This window comes from Triturus cristatus, chromosome 8 (assembly GCF_964204655.1).
Source record: "Triturus cristatus chromosome 8, aTriCri1.1, whole genome shotgun sequence".
NCBI lineage: Eukaryota > Metazoa > Chordata > Amphibia > Caudata > Salamandridae > Triturus > Triturus cristatus.
The window spans coordinates 48,587,553-48,606,788 of NC_140591.1; the positions used below are offsets into that span (position 1 = coordinate 48,587,553).

At 48.2% G+C, this 19,236-nt stretch overlaps 1 protein-coding gene across 1 annotated transcript in view; it reads right to left on the reverse strand.

The window, feature by feature from the left end:
* Positions 1-19,236, reverse strand: part of LOC146800026 (uncharacterized) — a 139,092-nt gene that overhangs the window by 83,987 nt on the left and 35,869 nt on the right. Inside the window, exon 2 of the mRNA XM_085623699.1 lies at positions 5,985-6,095. Coding sequence (XP_085479825.1) covers positions 5,985-6,095 — 111 coding nt within the window. The remainder of the gene's footprint in view (positions 1-5,984; positions 6,096-19,236) is intronic.

Here is a 19,236-nt window from a genome sequence, read left to right on the forward strand (position 1 = left end):
AGGATGACCACCCCTCAGAGGAGGGAACATGAGGCCAGAATGCAGGAAGCCCAGCTGAGGATCAGGAAGCAGGAGCTAGAAGTAGCCCTGATGGAAGAAAAACTGAGGAAGGCTAGGCAACCTAGAGAGAGTGGGTCTATACCCACTGGTGGCAGCATTGTCCCTAAGGACAAAGATAGGGTCTTTGATAATAGGAACCTGTCTAAGGTTGTGCCCCCCTACAAAAGTGGGGATGATATCCACAAATGGATAACTGCTCTTGAGAGAGCCTGCAAAGTACAGCAGGTTCCTGAAGACCAGTGGGCAGCAATCCTCTGGCTCTCCTTTGAAGGAAGAGGCAGAGACAGACTCCTCACTGTTAGGGAGGAGGATGTCAGAAACTACAGAGTCCTGAAGAGTGTCCTAGTTGATGGGTTAGGCTTAACCACTGAACAGTACAGGTTAATGTTCCGAGACACCCAGAAGACACAGACTCAGGACTGGTCTGAATATGTTGAATGTGCCACTAAGGCTTTGGAGGGTTGGTTGCTGGGAAGTAAGGTATCTGATTATACAGGATTGTATAATTAGATGATGAGAGAACAGATTTTAAGTAACTGTCAAAACCAGCTCCTCCATCAACACCTGGTAGACTCAGATTTGACCTCTCCCCAAGAATTGGGAAAGAGGGCAGATAAATGGGTCAGGACCAGGATCAGGTCTAAGAATCAGGGTGGTGACCAAAAGAAAGATACCACCAAACCTCAAGAGAAGGGTGGGGATAAAGCAAAAGAGAAATCTTCCTCAGGGCCCCAAAACTCCACACAGGGTGGTGGGTCCCAGGCTCCCTCCTCTACCACAGGTAAAAAGCCTTACTGCCATGAGTGTAAAACTCCTGGGCATTGGAAAACTGACAGCAGTTGCCCAAGGGCTACAAACAAAACTGTTCCTCCAATTACTCCTGTCACACCACCTATTACTGTCAGCAGTAATCCCCCAGGTGGTGGGAGTGCCCCCAAAAATTTGGGTGGGTTTACTTGGGGAACACAGGGGGACCCTGGCTTAGCCAATTCCCCTGCAGCAGATACTCTTGTCTGTGATGGTGGCATGGGGTTTGCCAACTTCACTGCCTGTCCCAACACTTTGGGTAGGTACAGACAGGAGCCCTACATCAATGGTACAAAAGCTGAGGCCTACAGAGACACTGGAGCTAGCATCACAATGGTGGCCCATTGGCTAGTTTCCTCTGAGCAGCTTTTGCCTGGTTTCTCCTACCAGGTGACCAACATTGATGGCAAACAGAACAGTCATCCCATGGCAGAGGTATGTCTCAGCTGGGGAGGTGTCACTGGCCCTAAAAGGGTGGCAGTGTCCCCAACCTTGCCTGTAGACTGCTTACTGGGGAATGACTTAGAACTCTCAGCTTGGGCTGGAGTTGAACAAGACACCCATTCTAAAATGGTAGGCCTTTCACAAAAGGGTAGTGGGGTTGTGCCATTCACAACCCCTGTCCAAATAGATTTCCTCCCTGGAAAGGTTGGAAGGGCAGTGGTAGCCACAGCCCAGGCGCAGACAGACTTCCCTGTAGAGACTGGCAGAGCTGTGACAGTCACAGCTCAAACACAAACTGAGTGCCCCCCTGAAAAGGTTGGCAAGGCTGTAATGGTCTCAGCCTATACTCAGACTGACATAGGTGTAGTGAAGCCTAAAACAATGGATCACTCCACACAAACTGAGAGTAGTGGGGAGGAAGAAAAGTCTCCCTCTCCCCAGACATTAGGAAAAGGTCAGCCTCCTCAGGGATCTGACCTCACCCCTTGTGAAGGAACTGCCCCAGAGGTAGCCAGGCCTGGCCTGGCAGAGCCTCTGATGTCAGTGGCCCCTTCCAAGGTGGGATCCAGTCTGGTGCAGGTAGCCTGCCTCTCTCTACCCTGCCTCAGTCAGCCCAGGGCTGCAGAGGTCAGGGAGGCCAGTGGACCCCAAGAGGGCCCCTGTCCACAAGAACCCCCCCATCAAAAGAATGAGGATTGCCTGGCTAGTAGCCCTAGTCAGGTGATGGGTAAAAACATTCCTGAGGGATCTCCTTTACAGGTAGTTAGGGACCTCCCCCAGAGGGATTCTGTTGGGTACAGGCAAACATGGGACCTTAGGGCCCCAGACCTGACCTGTCCCTCCAGTAAGCCCACAAAAGGGACCCAGCCTCCAGCTTTAGGTAGCCAGAGGCTGACCCTGAGAGCACAGTGCAACTCAGTTAAGGAAAGGAAGGCACCCATGGTGGAGGGGGATTGGAGGAAGGTGAGGCCTCACTTTGAGGACACTCACTTCAGTACTCCATCTCAACACCAGCCTTTTACTTTGCCAAGACACACCAAAGGTAGAGATTCCCTATGGTGGAGACCCTCTGATACCCTTAGGGTGAGGGATTGCTTAGTGGACCATGAGACAGGGGGTAACCATGCCAGTGCTGGTTCCTCCTTATATGGCCACTTGGGCAATATAGGCTTACCTGGTCAAGGTCAGCCTTATCTCCCTTCGTTTGGGGGGGGGTTGTGTAGGAAGGTGGATATCTGACTATGGTTACCCCCAAATTTTTGCCTAGTGTCTAGCTGGTTTTTCGACTTAGTTGGCCTGAGATCCTGCTATTCAGGATCTCAGCCTGGCTGTTCTCTCTTTAAAATGGACTCCATGTACCCTAGGTACATACCCAATTGGTTGGATCACCCTGTCAGCCCCTGTACCAGTGTACACTAGGTACCCAGGGCATTGGTGTACCCAAGGCCTGCCAAGGGCTGAAGCATGTATTATGCCACCCCAGGCTTGGCCTAACAATTTGACACAACTGGCTGATCACTCAGCTGGGGTAAGTTGGTGTAATCACCTCTTACTTAGGTGTAGTATACCTATACCTAACCTTAAATGGGACACCTGGTAACCTATAAGTCACTCCTATGGCAGGCCTTAACAATCCTGAAGGCAGAGTGCTTGGTTCCATGTGAGACGGTGCTCTGGCATGAGCTGAGCCTGTCTGCAGTGGTCGGAACCACTTCCTTCTACTGTTTCCAGATATCGTCATACCATATACTCTTAAGTGCATTATGAACCTCGCGGTTAAATGCTATCTTTGGTTTGGCTTTATCAAAACATGTCGAGTAAGGTGTCATACGAATTGGAATACTAACCCCTCGCCAATTCTGGCGACGGGGTTAGCATTCCACCCTTCTAGAGGGACACGACATGTACAGTACCTGAAACCCGGGTAAAATCAGACATAGCCTCAGCTCCACAAAATGGATGCTGCCACCACAGACACAAGTCTGCCCTCCTGCTGCTGTGAGTCCTTCCAGCTTGGGAGGTGTGGACAAAGGGTTTCCTGCCAGGGGAGGTGCGTGCACCACCCCAGACAGGATTTTGTGTATTGGTCAGGTAGGGCTTGAAAGAAACCAGACATGCCTGTGGCTCACAAGGAGCCTCGGTGCATATGCCAGTTCAAACCGGTCCTGGGGCACACCAGTCCCGGGCCTGGGGCGAGCTGGACAAAGGATTGGGGGTGTAACCACCCCCCTTCCTGGTCCCACCCATAGGGAGGGACCTAACAGGTAGTCCGGCCCCTAGAATCCGCTTAAAGGTAGGAGCTGTGTCCTAAGACTTCAGACATCCTGAAATCAACTTAACACTAAGAAGAAGACGGGAACTTCGACGCTCTGCTGCACAGAGGACTGAAGCCAATCTCCCCTGTGGTCAGGGAGTGACCACCTTGCTAACGCAAGCACCATCCAGCGAATCAACGTCTGCTTTGCCGCCGCCTCCCGCCGGAGCCCGAGCCCAGAGACTGACAAGACCTGGACCTCCAGACCTCTCACCGCCCGATCCACAGTCCCTGAAAAGAGGAGACCCGTGGAGGCACCGAGACACGTGGAGCCAGCCATCTTGGATCGACTACGACAAGCTGACAAGTGCAACAACCGAGGCTCCCTCCAAGTTGTGCTTTGGGATCTGAGAAGCCCAACTCTCGAGCAGCATTTGCACCAAAGGTGAGCCCTCCAGCATCTCCACGATCTGCGTGGGGCCCTTCTGCATTTTGCCACTCGACGCGCCTAACCGGTTGCTGGCCCGCTGGCTAGTGGCCATCTTGGCGACGAACTCTACGAAAAACACCGCTGGTCTGGTTGCTCCAGACTGGCCCTTGCTCCCCTCCAAAGGAGCAATTCCTCTGACCTTGCTGGTCAGAACCAACAGCTGATTTCCGAATCCTCCTGCAATTGCTTTTGCCAAGGCTTGTTTGCTTCGACCAAGTCGCCGACACCGCCGACAGCGAGAGCCTGCGTGGGACAGCTCGTGAGCCGACTCCTGGACGTCGTCGACCTTCAGGGACCACGTGGCTGCGGAGACAAGCTACCCCTCATCACCTTTTTGCACCCGACATTGCCTGGTACCTACCTGGTGCCACGCCGGTCACTGGCTAGTGACTGTGAACACTGTCCCCTCTGCTTTCAGGTCTTCTGCAACTCCGATCCACCCTTGGATCCACCGCATCTCTCCCGGACCGACCGCCTGCAGCATCTTTGTCCCAGGCTCAACGGAACAGATAGAAGAAACCCGACGCACTTTGAGGCCTATGCACCCGCTTCCTGTGGGTGAGGTAAAGCTGGTACTCCGGTGCCCATGTGTAGTAATACATCTCTAGTGCCTGTGTTCCAAATCTTAAGTTCCTAGTCAACCCGGAAGATCTCCTTTGCAGTAACTTTGTACTTTTTACGCACCCATTGAAACCTATGGGAGCACGCGTGTGACTATTTGCTCTGCACACGCCACCCGTGGACCTCCTGGTCACTAACTAACGTTAGCTCCTTGTAGGCCCAGCGATTCTAGAGGCCCTAGGCCTTTTCCCTTTTCTGTTCGTGGTACTTATACCACTATTTTAGTATATGGTTCGAGTGGCCACCAGGGCCTATCCATATAAAGTGCAACTTCTGTGTATTCTGTGATAATCTTGTTTGACGATTTGTGCTCCTGTGCTCATAAAGAGACTAGGGGTTACTTTGAGAAATAAATACATATATATTTTGAATATATATCTGTGTGGTGTCCTTTCATTGGTATAAAAGGGGGTTGCATTTGGTAAAACAGCTGGCTTAACACGCATCACAAGTTTAGCCTCAAAGACTGCTTAGCCTACGCTACCACTAGGGCAGCTAGTCCGAAAAGGTTGACTTACAACCACACCATAAGGGTTGCTTGGCATGGTACAAGGTGATCACTTTAACTAGTGAGCATCATATACCAGGCCAACTTCTCACATTTCTACCGTTAACTGGAAGGAGGTTGAAAGCACAAAAAATAGCAAAAATAGGGTATGTCCCAGAAAAATGCCAAAACTGTGTACAAAATGTTGGTTTTCTAACAAAATTCTGTCATTCCCTAAAAGCTGGAGAAATGGTGATTTCAGCCCCACAAACCCTTTTTTGATACCATTTGCAGAGAAAAACCCAGAAGCTTTCATTTGCAGTCCGTTTTTCCAATTTTTCACAAAAAAAACAAAATTTTGCTGTATTTTGACTAATTTCTGGGAACCCTGTAGGAGAATCCACAAACCCTGGGTACCTTTAGAATCCCCAAGATGTTGGAAGAAAAGGACGCAAATTTGGCATGGATACCTAATGTGGTCAAAAAGTTACAGGGGCCTAAGCGCTCACTACCCCAAATAGCCCAAAAAAGGCTTAGAACAGGAGGGGAAAAGGCCTAGCAGCGAATGGGTTAATGCACAGGACTTGCACCTTTTAAAATATAAGAAGATGGTCAGAAATAGGTGCTGTGATATAAAGGGGAGGGGGATTGGAGTCATATACAGCACAGGTGATTGCCAAGAATAATCCAACACAAAGGGAGCAATAAAGAGACAAAGAACTTCAGAGATAGTTTATCAACCAAAAACTCTTGACCACACAAAAAAAAGTTCCAATAAGCACCAAATTGCAATAAAATACTATCAGGCGGCATTTACTTGCCTATAACATTATCGATGCTTTGCTGTGTCTGAGGGTCCTGATGATTGATCAAACACTCTTCTGTCTCTTCTTTGACATCTGATAAAATAAAAGATCTAATATCTGCCATTCCTGCAAAAAACATAAATAAAAAAAACAATTAAAAAAAAAATAGAGAATGGGAAAAAGTGAAACATGAGTGTCTGAAGAGCCTCAAATTAAATAGAAGACACAGAGGGGAGGCAGGAATTCCTTGAAGAAGACTGACAAGTGACTCACCATCAGGGTCAGTTGACATTAACCCTCTCACTGCCTTTTTCCCTGTTTTTTTAAACAAACAGGCAACAGATTGTTCAAGAACGGATGTATGTCGTTACAACGCACACTTTTACAACGCATGCACTTACAACGCATTTTTTACAACGCAACATCCACTACAACGCATTCCATTACATAGCATGACACTACAACGCATTTTTAAAAACTACCTTTACAACGCATTCCATTACATCGCATACTACCTTTAAAACGCATACCATTACAACGCATAATATTAAATTGCATTTAAGGTAAGTATTGGATAGTATAGGGGTAAAAATTACTATTCTAACTCCAGGGGGTGCAACAGTAGGGTAAGTGTTGGATTGCGTTGTAATGGTATGCGTTTTAAAGGTAGTATGCGATGTAATGGAATGCGTTGTAAAGGTAGTTTTTAAACATGCGTTGTAGTGTCATGCGATGTAATAGTTGCATTGTAAAGGTTGTTCACCTTCAAGAACACATCCCTCTATGTGTGCCCATACAAACTAAATGTTTTTGGCATATTCCAGGCTATGTATTGGAGCAAAAGCTGCATTAATATCTCAGTGCAGCAGGAAAACTTAAGACAAATGTGGAGCTATTTTCGATTTTAAAAAACACGCTTACTATTTTATTGTTTTTCACAAATGGAAAAGCATTAATCCTTGCATGCTACCCAAGGAAATGTGGCCCTGAATATCTGGAGTTCAGCAGTGCCACATGTGCGTGGGTTTTGTGGGGAGCGTAGTCTGCACAACAATCAATTGTGAAACATTAGCACAGATAATGAAATTGCACCATCGCTCTTTATGGTGCACTGCTCATTTGATGAAAGATACCAAAAGCAGGTCTGTATGGAAGGTATAAAACCTCTATATTTTGCAAATCTGAATGACCTAATGAAGCTACTGGGGCAAGTCATACCTCTCTTGCCATGAACAGATGCCAGAAGAACATTTTGAATACGATGCTTGCCTGATTTTTAGCGATTTGTTTTTACAAATCTCATTAATTGTGTCCAGTATCCCTTGCACAGAACATATCCCTGCCAAGATATGGGAATATAGCAACAAGGGTCGATAAGCAGTGTAAGCACAATGTACATTAACTCAGTAATGGGAAGTTATTAATCTGATACATGAGCCGGTACTTGCACAGCAGCGAGTTAGAGGTGTGTAGACATGAGCAGCAGAGTCACCAGGCACCTGAAGCATAGGATAACAGCCTTAGACATACAATGTGGGAGGTGCAATTTGGGACTGAGTATGTTCCTCTGCTAAATACTTAAGAGCAGTTTAAATTATTATAGAGGCAAAGGGATAATAATGGTTAGTCTGAATGTGAGAAGTTGGCCTGGTATATGATGTTCACTAGTTAAAGTGACCACCTTGTACCATGCCAAGCAACCCTTATGGTGTGGTTGTAAGTCAACCTTTTCGGACCAGCTGCCCTAGTGGTAGCGTAGGCTAAGCAGTCTTTGAGGCTAAACTCGTGAAACGTGTTAAGCAGGCTGTTTTACCAAATGTAACCCCCTTTTATACCAATGAAAGGACACCACACAGATATATATTGAAAATATATATGTATTTATTTCTCAAAGTAACCCCTAGACTCTTTATGAGCACAAGAGCACAAATCGTCAAACAAGAATACAGTAGAATACACAGAAGTTGCACTTTATATGGATGGGCCCTGGTGGCCGCTCAAACCATATACTAAAATAGTGGTATAAGTACCACGAACAGAAAGGGGAAAAGGCCTAGGGCCTCTAGAATCGCTGGGCCTACAAGGAGCTAACTTTAGTTAGTGACCAGGAGGTCCACGGGTTGCGTGTGCCGAGCAAATAGTCACACGCATACTCCCATAGGTTTCAATGGGTGCGTAAAAAGTACAAAGTTACTGCAAAGAGGATCTTCCGGATGGACTAGGAACTCAAGATTTGGAACACAGGCACTAGAGATGTAATACTACACTTGGGCACAGGTGTGCCAGCTTTACCTCACCCACAGGAAGCGGGTGCATAGGCCTCGAAGTGCATCTGGTTTCTTCTATCTGTTCCGTGGAGCCTGAAGACAAAGATGCTGCAGGCGGTCGGTCCGGGAGAGATGCAGTGGATCCAAGGGTGGATCGGAGATGCTGAAGACCTGTAAGCAGAGGGGACAGTGTTCACAGTCACTAGCCAGTGACCAGCGTGGCACCAGGTGGGCACCAGGCAATGTCGGGTGCAAACAGGAAGAAAGGTGTAGCTTGTCTCTGCAGCCACGTGGTCCCTGAAGGTCGACGACGTCCAGGAGTCGGTTCACGAGCTGTCCCACGCAGGCTCTCGCTGTCGGCGGTGTCGGCGACTTGATCGAAGCAAACAAGCCTTGGCAAAAGCAATTGTTGTGAGGAACAAGATAAGCTGATTGTTCTGACCAGCAAGGTCAGAGGGACTGCTCCTTTGGAGGGGAGCAAGGGCCAGTCTGGAGCAACCAGACCAGCGGTGTATTTCGTAAAGTTCGTCGCCAAGATGGCTACTAGCCAGCGGGCCAGCAACCGGTTAGGCGCGTCGAGTGGCAAAATGCAGAAGGGCCCCACGCAGATCGTGGAGATGCTGGAGGGCTCACCTTTGGTGCAGATGCTGCTCGGGGGTTGGGCTTCTCAGATCCCAAAGCACAACTTGGAGGGAGCCTCGGTTGTTGCACTTGCAGCTTGTCGTGGTCGTTTCAAGATGGCTGGCTCCACGTGTCTCGTTGCCTCCACGGGTCTCCTCTTTTCAGGGACTGTGGATCGGGCGGTGAGAGGTCTGGAGGTCCAGGTCTTGTCAGTCTCTGGGCTCGGGCTCCGGCGGGAGGCGGCGGCAAAGCAGACGTTGATTCGCTGGATGGTGCTTGCGTTAGCAAGGTGGTCACTCCCTGACCACAGGGGAGATTTCCTTCAGTCTTCTGTGCAGCAGAATGTCGAAGTTCCCGTCTTCTTCTTAGTTTCAAGTTGATTCCAGGATGTCTGAAGTCTTAGGACACAGCTCCTACCTTTATTCGGATTCTAGGGGCCGGACTACCTGCTAGGTCCCTCCCTATGGGTGGGACCAGGAAGGGGGGTGGTTACACCCCCAATCCTTTGTCTAGCTCGCCCCAGGTCCAGGGCTGGTGTGCCCCAGGACCGGTTTGAACTGGCATATGCACCGAGGCTCCTTGTGAGCCTCAGGCATGTCTGGTTCTATTCAAGCCCTACCTGACCAATACACAAAATCCTGTCTGGGGTGGTGCATGCACCTCCCCTGGCAGGAAACCCTTTGTCCACACCTCCCAAGCTGGAAGGACTCCCAGCAGCAGGAGGGCAGACTTGTGTCTGTGGTGGCAGCATCCCTTTTGTGGAGCTGAGGCTATGTCTGATTTTTCCCGGGTTTCAGGTACTGTACATGTCGTGTCCCTCTAGAAGGGTGGAATGCTAACCCCGTCGCCAGAATTGGCGAGGGGTTAGTATTCCAATTCGTATGACACCTTACTCGACATATTTTGATAAAGCCAAACCAAAGAGTATATGGTATGACGATATCTGGAAACAGTAGAAGGAAGTGGTTCCGACCACTGCAGACAGGCTCAGCTCATGCCAGAGCACCATCTCACATGGAACCAAGCACTCTGCCTTCAGGATTGTTAAGGCCAGCCATAGGAGTGACTTGTAGGTTACCAGGTGTCCCATTTAAGGTTAGGTATAGGTATGCTACACCTAAGTAAGAGGTGGTTACACCAACGTACCCCAGCTGAGTGATCAGCCAGTTGTGTCAAATTTGTTAGGCCAAGCCTGGGGTGGCATAATACATGCTTCAGCCCCTGGCAGGCCTTAGATACACCAATGCCCTGGGTACCTAGTGTACACTGGTACAGGGGCTGACAGGGTGATCCACTTCCAATTGGTTATGCACCTAGGGTGCATAGTTTTAATTTAGTAGAGAGAACAGCAGGCTGGGGGTCTGATTGGCAGGCCCACAGCCTCAATATGTCAAAAACCAGTGAAGCAAAAAGCAAAAATTTGGGGTGACCATAGGATAGCAGACCCTACTCTCCTATACTGAAGTTATGGAAAGTTTTTTTTTTTACAACAGGTATTGATTTTTTGCTTGAATTTAATAACCTCCTCAAGACCTCTGTATCCATGCCACTGGGTCACAATAGAACACTTGTAAAAGGTGCAATAAAGGTGCAGAGTTACACGTCTCAATAAACAAGACAAATATTGGTGTAACAAAAGTAGGCAAACGTAAATCATAAAACATTTCCCGTCTAAACCAATGTAACCAAGGCACCAGTCCAGACCCCCCCTCCATATTCAGTCATACCTCTGGGGGAATCCCCTTGCCTTGTACACTAGCTTTTCCAGCACCACACTAGAGTCCATGCCGCGTGCCCACTAAGCCGTGTGGCGGCTGGGCATAGTTGATTTTATAGATGATGGTTACAACCGGGTACTCTTTGATCGGGGATTTTATGGTAAACTCTTTGACAGCCTTAAAGAAAACTTTAATTCTTCTGGTTGCTCCGTTGATGGTGGTCTTGCACTATGTGGCTTTAGCGATGATGATGATGATGGAATGACGGTAGTGATGGCATGCATTTGCATAGCATGCTTGTTTATAGTATGTTTTTTTGCACCATGGGCAGATAGCTTAGGCTAGGAGGTGCGAGTTTTCAGAGACGCACACCATTCTATGTCATTCTTCAGAGTGGTGTTGTAGATGTTGAGATGGCTGATGACATCTTTTGGAAAGCTGGAAGTCTCATGCTTGGGTGAGAACCATTCCATAAAGCATAGATGTTTTCTGCCAAAAATGTGAAACAATGTACACCTAACCAAGCTTTAGCTATACCGGTGTGAGAAGTTGGCCTGGTATATGCTGTCCACTAGTTATAGTGGGCACCTTGCACCAGTCCAAACAACCCCTTATTGATGATAGGTTAAAGACAACCTTTATTGAAAGCTATCCCAGTGGTAGCTATGGAGAGCAGCGTTCAGGCTAAGTCTTGAAGGAATGTAAAGCAGCGTGTTTTACCAGTCCATAATCTCTGGAGTCACTAAATGAAAGGAGACCACACCAGGTATATATATATAAAATATATGTATTTATTACTAAACACACTCCTCTAGTCCCTTTATGAGGCTAGAGGCAAAAGCACATAAGATACACTTCAAATAAACAGTAAAGTAGCACAAATTACACGTTAGGCCCAAGGGGCGAGCCAAACCATATATTAAAATAGTGGTATAAGAACCACGACTTAACTAGACACAAGGCCTAGAGCCTGTAGAATCGCTGGGACCCCAAGGAACCACCCAAGGTAGTGACACAGGGGACCACGGGGGTCGTGAGCAGTGTGAGAACACAGCCGCAAGCTCCCGTTAGCATTTATAGGGAAATTCGCAGTTAGATTTTTATAGATTAGGGACACTTAGAGATGGACTAGGACCAAACCCTTTTGGACTTAGACAGTTCTAGTGTCAACACCCACTGGAGCACCAAAGTACTCGAGTTACCTCACCCAGGGAAGCCGGGTGCATAGGTGTCAAATGGTGTCGGGTCGCGTCGTCGTTTTCAATGGAAGCTGGCGAAGAAGTGCTGCTGCCGGGAAGATGCGAAGTGTCCAAAGAGATCCAAAAATGGATCGAAGATGTGAAGAACCTGAAAGCAGAGGGGAAAGAGTCTGGGTCACTTGCCAGTGACCAGGGGCACGATAGACGAATGCCCACCGATGTCGGGTGTTTCAGGTGAAGAAGGTGAAGCTTGACTCTTCAGCCACGAGGACCAGGAGGCGTTGAGGATGACCAGGAGCTGGATTCGAGCTGTCCCACGAAGGATGTCGATTGCTGCAGCGTCGGTGCCCAGATTTGACACAACAAGCCTTGGCAACAGCAACCCACGCAGAAAGGAGAAAGAGGCTTCGGTGCGGACCAGCAAGGTCCGAGGGACTCCCCCAGTGAGGAGGAGTGAGGGCACGTCTGCAGCAACCAGGGAAGCCCAAAATGGCGGCCCTTGGGTCACCCGGGGTGACTAGGCCGACAATCTTCGGTGGATTCTCTGATCGGGGTCTGGGCTACAAGTAACCCAATGAACAGCCTCAGGAGTCGTCGAGAAGCTGATGCACTTGCAAATGTGCACGGTGTCCAGGGGTTCCGGTTCCACGGTACCCACGAGGGCTACGGGTCTCAGCTTTGCTGGAGACTCGGTTCGGCCTCTGGGAAGTCTGGAAGTCCACCTCTGGTGTTGCAAAATCTTCGGCGTCCGGCAGAAGCTTCGGAGAGGCAGACCGGACAGATGCGTCTTTTGTGCCTGCCAAGCAGGGGAGTAACTCCTTTACTCCAAGGGAGATTCTTCAGTCATCTGGCGCTGAACAGATCGTCGAAGGTCCAGGATTCAGTTGCAGAGTTTTTCCAGGAATATCTCAAGTCCTGTTGCCAGGGGTTCATACTTTATACCCAAGAAAGGGGTTGGACTAACTCAGGGGGACCCACCTACGGGAAGGTTTCGAAAGAGTCCTAGTGACTGCATTGAGACCCCTGTAATCCACACAAAACCTCATCTCTCTTTTTCCATCTTTGGTGTGAGTTTTAGGTACCAGGACTACTGGACTAGCCCAAGGGCTATCTGAGGGTTCAATGACTCCCAAATCCAACATCTTTTGGACTTCTGTCCTTATACAGTCCCTGACATGATCAGGTTGCCTGTAGATCTTATTCTTCACAGGCAGACTATCCCCAATGTCCACTTCATGAGTGCAGTAGGTAGTCTGACTTGGAGTCAGAGAAAACATATGTCTAAACTGGCTGAGAAGCTTTCTGCAGTCAGTTTGCTGCTGGACAGTGAGGCTGCCTGCCAAGGCTACACCATCTACTGATCCAGCATCAAGGTTCTGAGAGAGCAGGTCAGGGAGTGGGTCACTCTCTTCCTCTTGTCCCTCATCAGTAGCCATGAGCAAGCCCATGTCTGCCCTTTCCACATATGGTTTTAGTCTGTTGGCATGAAGTACCCTATGGGGACTCCTATGGGTTCCAAGGTCTACCAAGTAGGTGACCTCCCCTTTCTGTTCAATAATGGTAAGGGGGCCCCTCCATTTGTCCTGAAGGGCTGCTGGGGCCACAGGCTCCAACACCCACATTTTCTGCCCTGGCTGGTAAACAGTCAGCACAGCCTTTTTGTCATGCCAGGCCTTTTGCAATTCCTGGCTAGTCTCAAGGTTTTTAGTTGCCTTTTTCATATACTCAGCCATCCTAGAGCGGAGACCAAGTACATAGTCCACTATGTCCTGTTTAGGGGGTTTGAGAGGTAACTCCCATCCCTCCTTCATCAGACACAAAGGTCCCCTAACAGGATGGCCAGACAAAAGTTCAAAAGGGCTGTAACCAACCCCCTTTTGTGGCACCTCCCTGTAGGCAAATAAAAGGCAGGGCAAAAGGATGTCCCATCTGCGCCTAAGCTTTTCTGGGAGACCTTTGATCATGCCCTTTAAGGTTTTGTTGAATCTTTCAAATAAACCATTGCATTGTGGGTGATAGGCTGTGGTGAATTTATAATTTACTCCACACTCCTTCCACATTGCAGTCAAGTAACTTGACATGAAGTTTGCTCCCCTGTCAGATACTACCTCCTTAGAAAAACCCACTATTGAGAATATACCCAAGAGGGCCCTTGCCACTACAGGTGCTGTAGTGGTCCTAAGTGGAATGGCTTCTGGGTACCTAGTGGCATGGTCCACCACCACCAGGATAAATATGTGCCCAGATGCTGTTTGAGGATCCATGGGGCCAACAATGTCAATCCCAACCCCCTCAAAGGGAACCCCCACCACAGGTAGTGGTATTAGGGGGGCCTTTGTGGTTCCACCTGCCTTGCCACTGGCTTGACAGGTCCCACAGGAACGACAAAACTACTTAGTGTCTCCAGACATACTAGGCCAATGAAAGTGAGGAAGAATTCTGTCCCAAGTCTTGTTATGGCCCAAGTGTCCTGCTAAGGGAATATCATGGGCTAGTGTCAGTAGGAAGCCCCAAAACTTCAAAGGTATTACCAACCTCCTGTAAGCACCAGGCTTGGGGTCTCTACACTCTGAATAAAGGAGTCCATCATCCCAATAGATTTTATGGGTGCCACTAGCATTCCCAGCAGCCTCATCAGCAGCTTGCTTTCTGAGGGGTTCAACAGAGGGGCAGGTTTTCTGCTCCTGGCTTAGATCTGCCCTGGAAGGGCCCCCTGTCCCCAAGAACTCAACCTGGTCAGGTTCAAGCTCCTCTGGGACAGTTCCTTCTTCAGGTCCAAGATCATCTCCCTCAGGAGGCTGATCTGTATTCTGAGTCGGGGGGAAGGCACTGCCTTAACCCTACTGCTCCTCCTCTTGGGAGGCACCTGGTCCATTCTTTCAGAATCCAGGGCCTGTCCAGAGTTAGACATTTTGGCCTGTGACCTAGTCACAGCAAATACATGTGCAGGGATCACTAGCATTTCTGTATGTGTCCTGAGCTCCACTTCAGCCCAAGCTGAAGTTTCCAGATAATTGCCAAGTAAGCATTCAACAGGGAGGTCTGCACTTACAACAACCTTTTTAAGGCCAGTTACCCCTCCCCAGGAGAAATTAACAAATGCCAAGGAATGGTCTGGCCTGCATTGCTAGCATTGGTCACTTGGTACATTTCACCAAGTATAATCTGCCCAGATCCACAAGATCTTGTGTCACCATGGTGACACTTGCTCCTGTGTCCCTGAATGCCAAAGCCTCTTTTCCATTAATCAAAGGCTGCTGTCTGTATTTGCCCAAGTTACTGGGACTCACAAAGGAGGACATGCCCATGCCTCCATCATAGATCAGGACAGCCTGAGTTGGAACTCTGACTAGGCCAGAGTCCATCTCAGTACCCAGGGTTAACCCTACTACACCCTTATTCTGAGTATTACCACCACCAATTGTAGCTGCACTAGGGGGAACAGTTGCCTTAGGGGCAATGGTGGCAGGAGTTGAGTCTTTGGACTTGTTGCAATCACTAGTCCAGTGAGTTTTCCGCTTACAGATCTTGCACCATGGTTTCTTTTGGCCTTTTCCTTTATTAGATTGGGATTCCCCCTCCTGAAGAAGATTTTTGGGGACCTTGTGAAGACTTTTGGTCTTTACCCTTTTCCCCACACTTGTCAGAGTTCTTAGAATCTTGCTTCTTCTGGTCACCACCTTGGTTCTGAACCTTCTGCCTCACCCTGGTTCTGACCCATTTGTATGCCTTCTTTACCAATTCTTGGGGAGAGGTCAGATCAGCGTCCACCAGGTACTGATGCAACAGCTGATTTTGACAATTATTAAGGATCTGCTCCCTCACAATTAAATTGTACAATCCTTGAAATTCATGCACCTTGCTGCCACGTAACCAAGGGCCACATGCATCAACGAGAAAACTGGTCGCAAACGGGCAGATTAGCAGAATCTGCCCCTTTGCGACCGGTATTTTTGCATTTGGGATGCATCATCCCAAATGCAAAAATCGCAATTTAAGGAATCTCTAAATAGCGATTCCTTAAATTGCGATTGCATTTAAGGAATCCCAAATTGAGATTCCTTAAATGCAATGCATTAAAGTAAAAAAATTAGCGATTTCGCTAAAACTTTGAAAAATGCACTTTTGTACATTTTTCAAAGTTTCATGTTACGCACACACATGCCCTTAGAGCATGTGTGTGTGCAACATATGTGCACAGATCAATTTCAGGGGTGCAATAGGGTGTCATTTTGACACCCCTGCACCCTTGAAATTGCATGAGCAATTTGCGAGTACCTACTGGTACTCGCAATTTGCTCATGCAATCTCCAATTCATTCCTATGGGCCTGGAGGCCCATAGGAATGATTGGGACAGCATTCCTTAATTGCGACTCGCAATTTGCGAGTCGCAATTAAGGAATTTGTAGGAATCGCTATTTTTATAGCGATTCCTACATGCATAGGCTTTTGCAATTCCTTAATTGCGATTCCTTAAAAATCGCAATTAAGGAATCACAAAAGTCTTTGTTGATGCATGTGCCAGCATAGTTAAAAAATTTGCGATTTCGCTAATAGGGGGAGCAAATTACCATGAAGTTGAACTTCATGGTAATTTGCAAAAACTTTGAAAAATGCACTTTTGTGCATTTTTCAAAGTTTCATGTTGCGCACACACATGCCATTAGAGCATGTGTGTGTGCAACATATGTGCACAGATCAATTTCAGGGGTGCAATAGGGTGTCATTTTGACACCCTTGCACCCTTGAAATTGCATGAGCAATTTGCGAGTACCTACTGGTACTCGCAATTTGCTCATGCAATCTCCAATTCATTCCTATGGGCCTGGAGGCCCATAGGCATGATTGGGACGGCATTCCTTAATTGCGACTCGCAATTTGCGACTCGCAATTTGCGACTCGCAATTAAGGAATTTGTAGGAATCGCTATTTTTATAGCGATTCCTACATGCATAGGCTTTTGCAATTCCTTAATTGCGATTCCTTAAAAATCGCAATTAAGGAATCGCAAAAGTCTTTGTTGATGCATGTGCCAGCAACCCTCCAGAGCCTTAGTAGCACAATCTACAAAGTCCACCCAGTCTTGATTTTGTGCCTTTTGGGTATCTCTGAACTTTCACCTATATTGTTCAGTGGTTAGGCAAAACCCTTCAATCAATGCACTTTTCAGACTAGAGTAATCATCAGCATCCTCCTCTATAACAGTGAGGAGCTTAGCTCTACCTTTGTCTGCAAAGGAGAGCCACAAGATTGCTGCCCACTGCTCCTGGGGGATCTTCTGAACTTTACAGGCCTTTTCCAGTGCAGTAATCCATTTGTGAATGTCATCCCCACTCTGGTCGGGAGGGACAATCTCGTTTAGGTTTTTAAGGTCATGAGACCTCTCCCTAACAATAGGGAAGTTGCTGCCACCATGGGACTCTAGTCCCATCTTTTGTCTAGCTATATGGAGCTCTAGGGACTCCCTTTCTAGGGAGTCCCTAGCACTCTTCTGATTCTAAGCTGAGCTTCCTCATACTTGAGCTGTCTGTCTTTCCTCTCCTGAGAGGTTTCCCTCCTGTGAGAAGAGACGGAGGTCCCTATGGAGGTGTCAGAGTGGTTAGACTCCTGAGAAGGAGATCTGGACCTTCTGGGCACACTCCTAACCCTTTCTGGTGGAGTGAAGAAAGGGCCATCATTGCCATCTTCATCATCCTCAGGGAGAGTTGCATATTCCAGGGCAGGATCATTATCATCCTCCTGGCCAACTCCAGAGGTCAGGTCAGGGGTGTCTGAACCTCTAGGCCCTTCCTCATCTGCTGCCCCACCCACTCTACCTACCCCATTAGACCCTGAGGTCTTTCTGAGATCATCTAGGAGGAGTACCTCTATGAGGCATTGTCTGTTTGCACTCTTGCCTGTCTTCAATTTCCTAGTACTACACAATGCTCTCAATTCCAAGAATGGGAGTTTGTCATACTTGGAGGCAAGAAGCCCACTGGCTTCTGGCAGGGATCCACTGGTTCCTGGCCTTGAACACATTACTAGTGAGGTGTGGTATATGCACTTCCTACTCTAGTGTGGCCTACTAAACTCTCTTGAGTTGTAGAAAGAGTGTGCTAAGCTCTTGACACACAACTCTAAGTTCAGTAGAACTTACTGTATTCTAAGCTTGTATTATATGTACCTTAGGTACCTTTAGTGGTTTTCAGTTAGTCACTCAATTTAGATAATCTGGTAAAACAATAGCAAGCTGGAATCCCACACGCTGCACACCAATGTGAAAAGTTGGCCTGGTATATGCTGTCCACTAGTTAAGTGGGCACCTTGCACCAGTCCAAACAACCCCTATTTGATGATAGGTTAAAGACAACCTTTATTGAAAGCTATCCTAGTGGTAGCTATGGAGAGCAGCCTTCAGGCTAAGTCTTGAAGGAATGTAAAGCAGCTTGTTTTACAAGTCTATAATCTCTTGAGTCACTAAATGAAAGGAGACCACACCAGGTATATATATATAAAATATATGTATTTATTACTAAACACACTCCTCTAGTCCCTTTATGAGGCTAGAGGCAAAAGCACATAAGTTACACTTCAAATAAACAGTGAAGTAGCACAAATTACACGCTAGGTCCTAGGGGCGAGCCAAACCATATACTAAAATAGTGGTATAAGAACCACGACTTAACTAGACACAAGGCCTAGAGCCTGTAGAATCGCTGGGACCCCAAGGAACCACCCGAGGTAGTGACACAGGGGACCCACGGGGCTGTGGGCAGTGTGATAACACAGCCGCAAGCTCCCGTTAGCATCTATAGGGAAAGTCGCGGTTAGATTTTTAAAGATTAGGGACACTTAGAGATGGACTAGGGCCAAACCCTTTTGGACTTAGACAGTTCTAGGGTCAACACCCACTGGAGCACTGGAGTACTCAAGTTACCTCACCCAGGGAAGCCGGGTGCATAGGTGTCAAATGGGGTAGGGTCGCATCGTCGTTTTCAATGGAAGCTGGCGAATAAGTGCTGCTGCCGGGAAGATGCGAAGTGTCCGAAGTGATCCAAGCCTTGATCGAAGATGTGAAGAACCTGAAAGCAGAGGGGACAGAGTCTGGGTCACTTGCCAGTGACCAGGGGCACGATAGACGAATGCCCACCGATGTTGGGTGTTTCAGGTGAAGAAGGTGAAGCTTGACTCTTCAGCCACGACGACCAGGAGGCGTCGAGGGTGACCAGGAGCTGGATTCGAACTGTCCCACGAAGGATGTCGAGTGTTGCAGCGTCGGTGCCCAGATTGGACACAACAAGCCTTGGCAACAGCAACCCACGCAGAAAGGAGAAAGATGCTTCGGTGTGGACCAGCAAGGTCCGAGGGACTCCCCCAGCGAGGAGGAGTGAGGGCACGTCTGGAGCAACCAGGGAAGCCCAAAGGAAGTCAAAGTTACCTTCACAGGGACCCACCAGTCGATGGACCAGGGATCGCGAA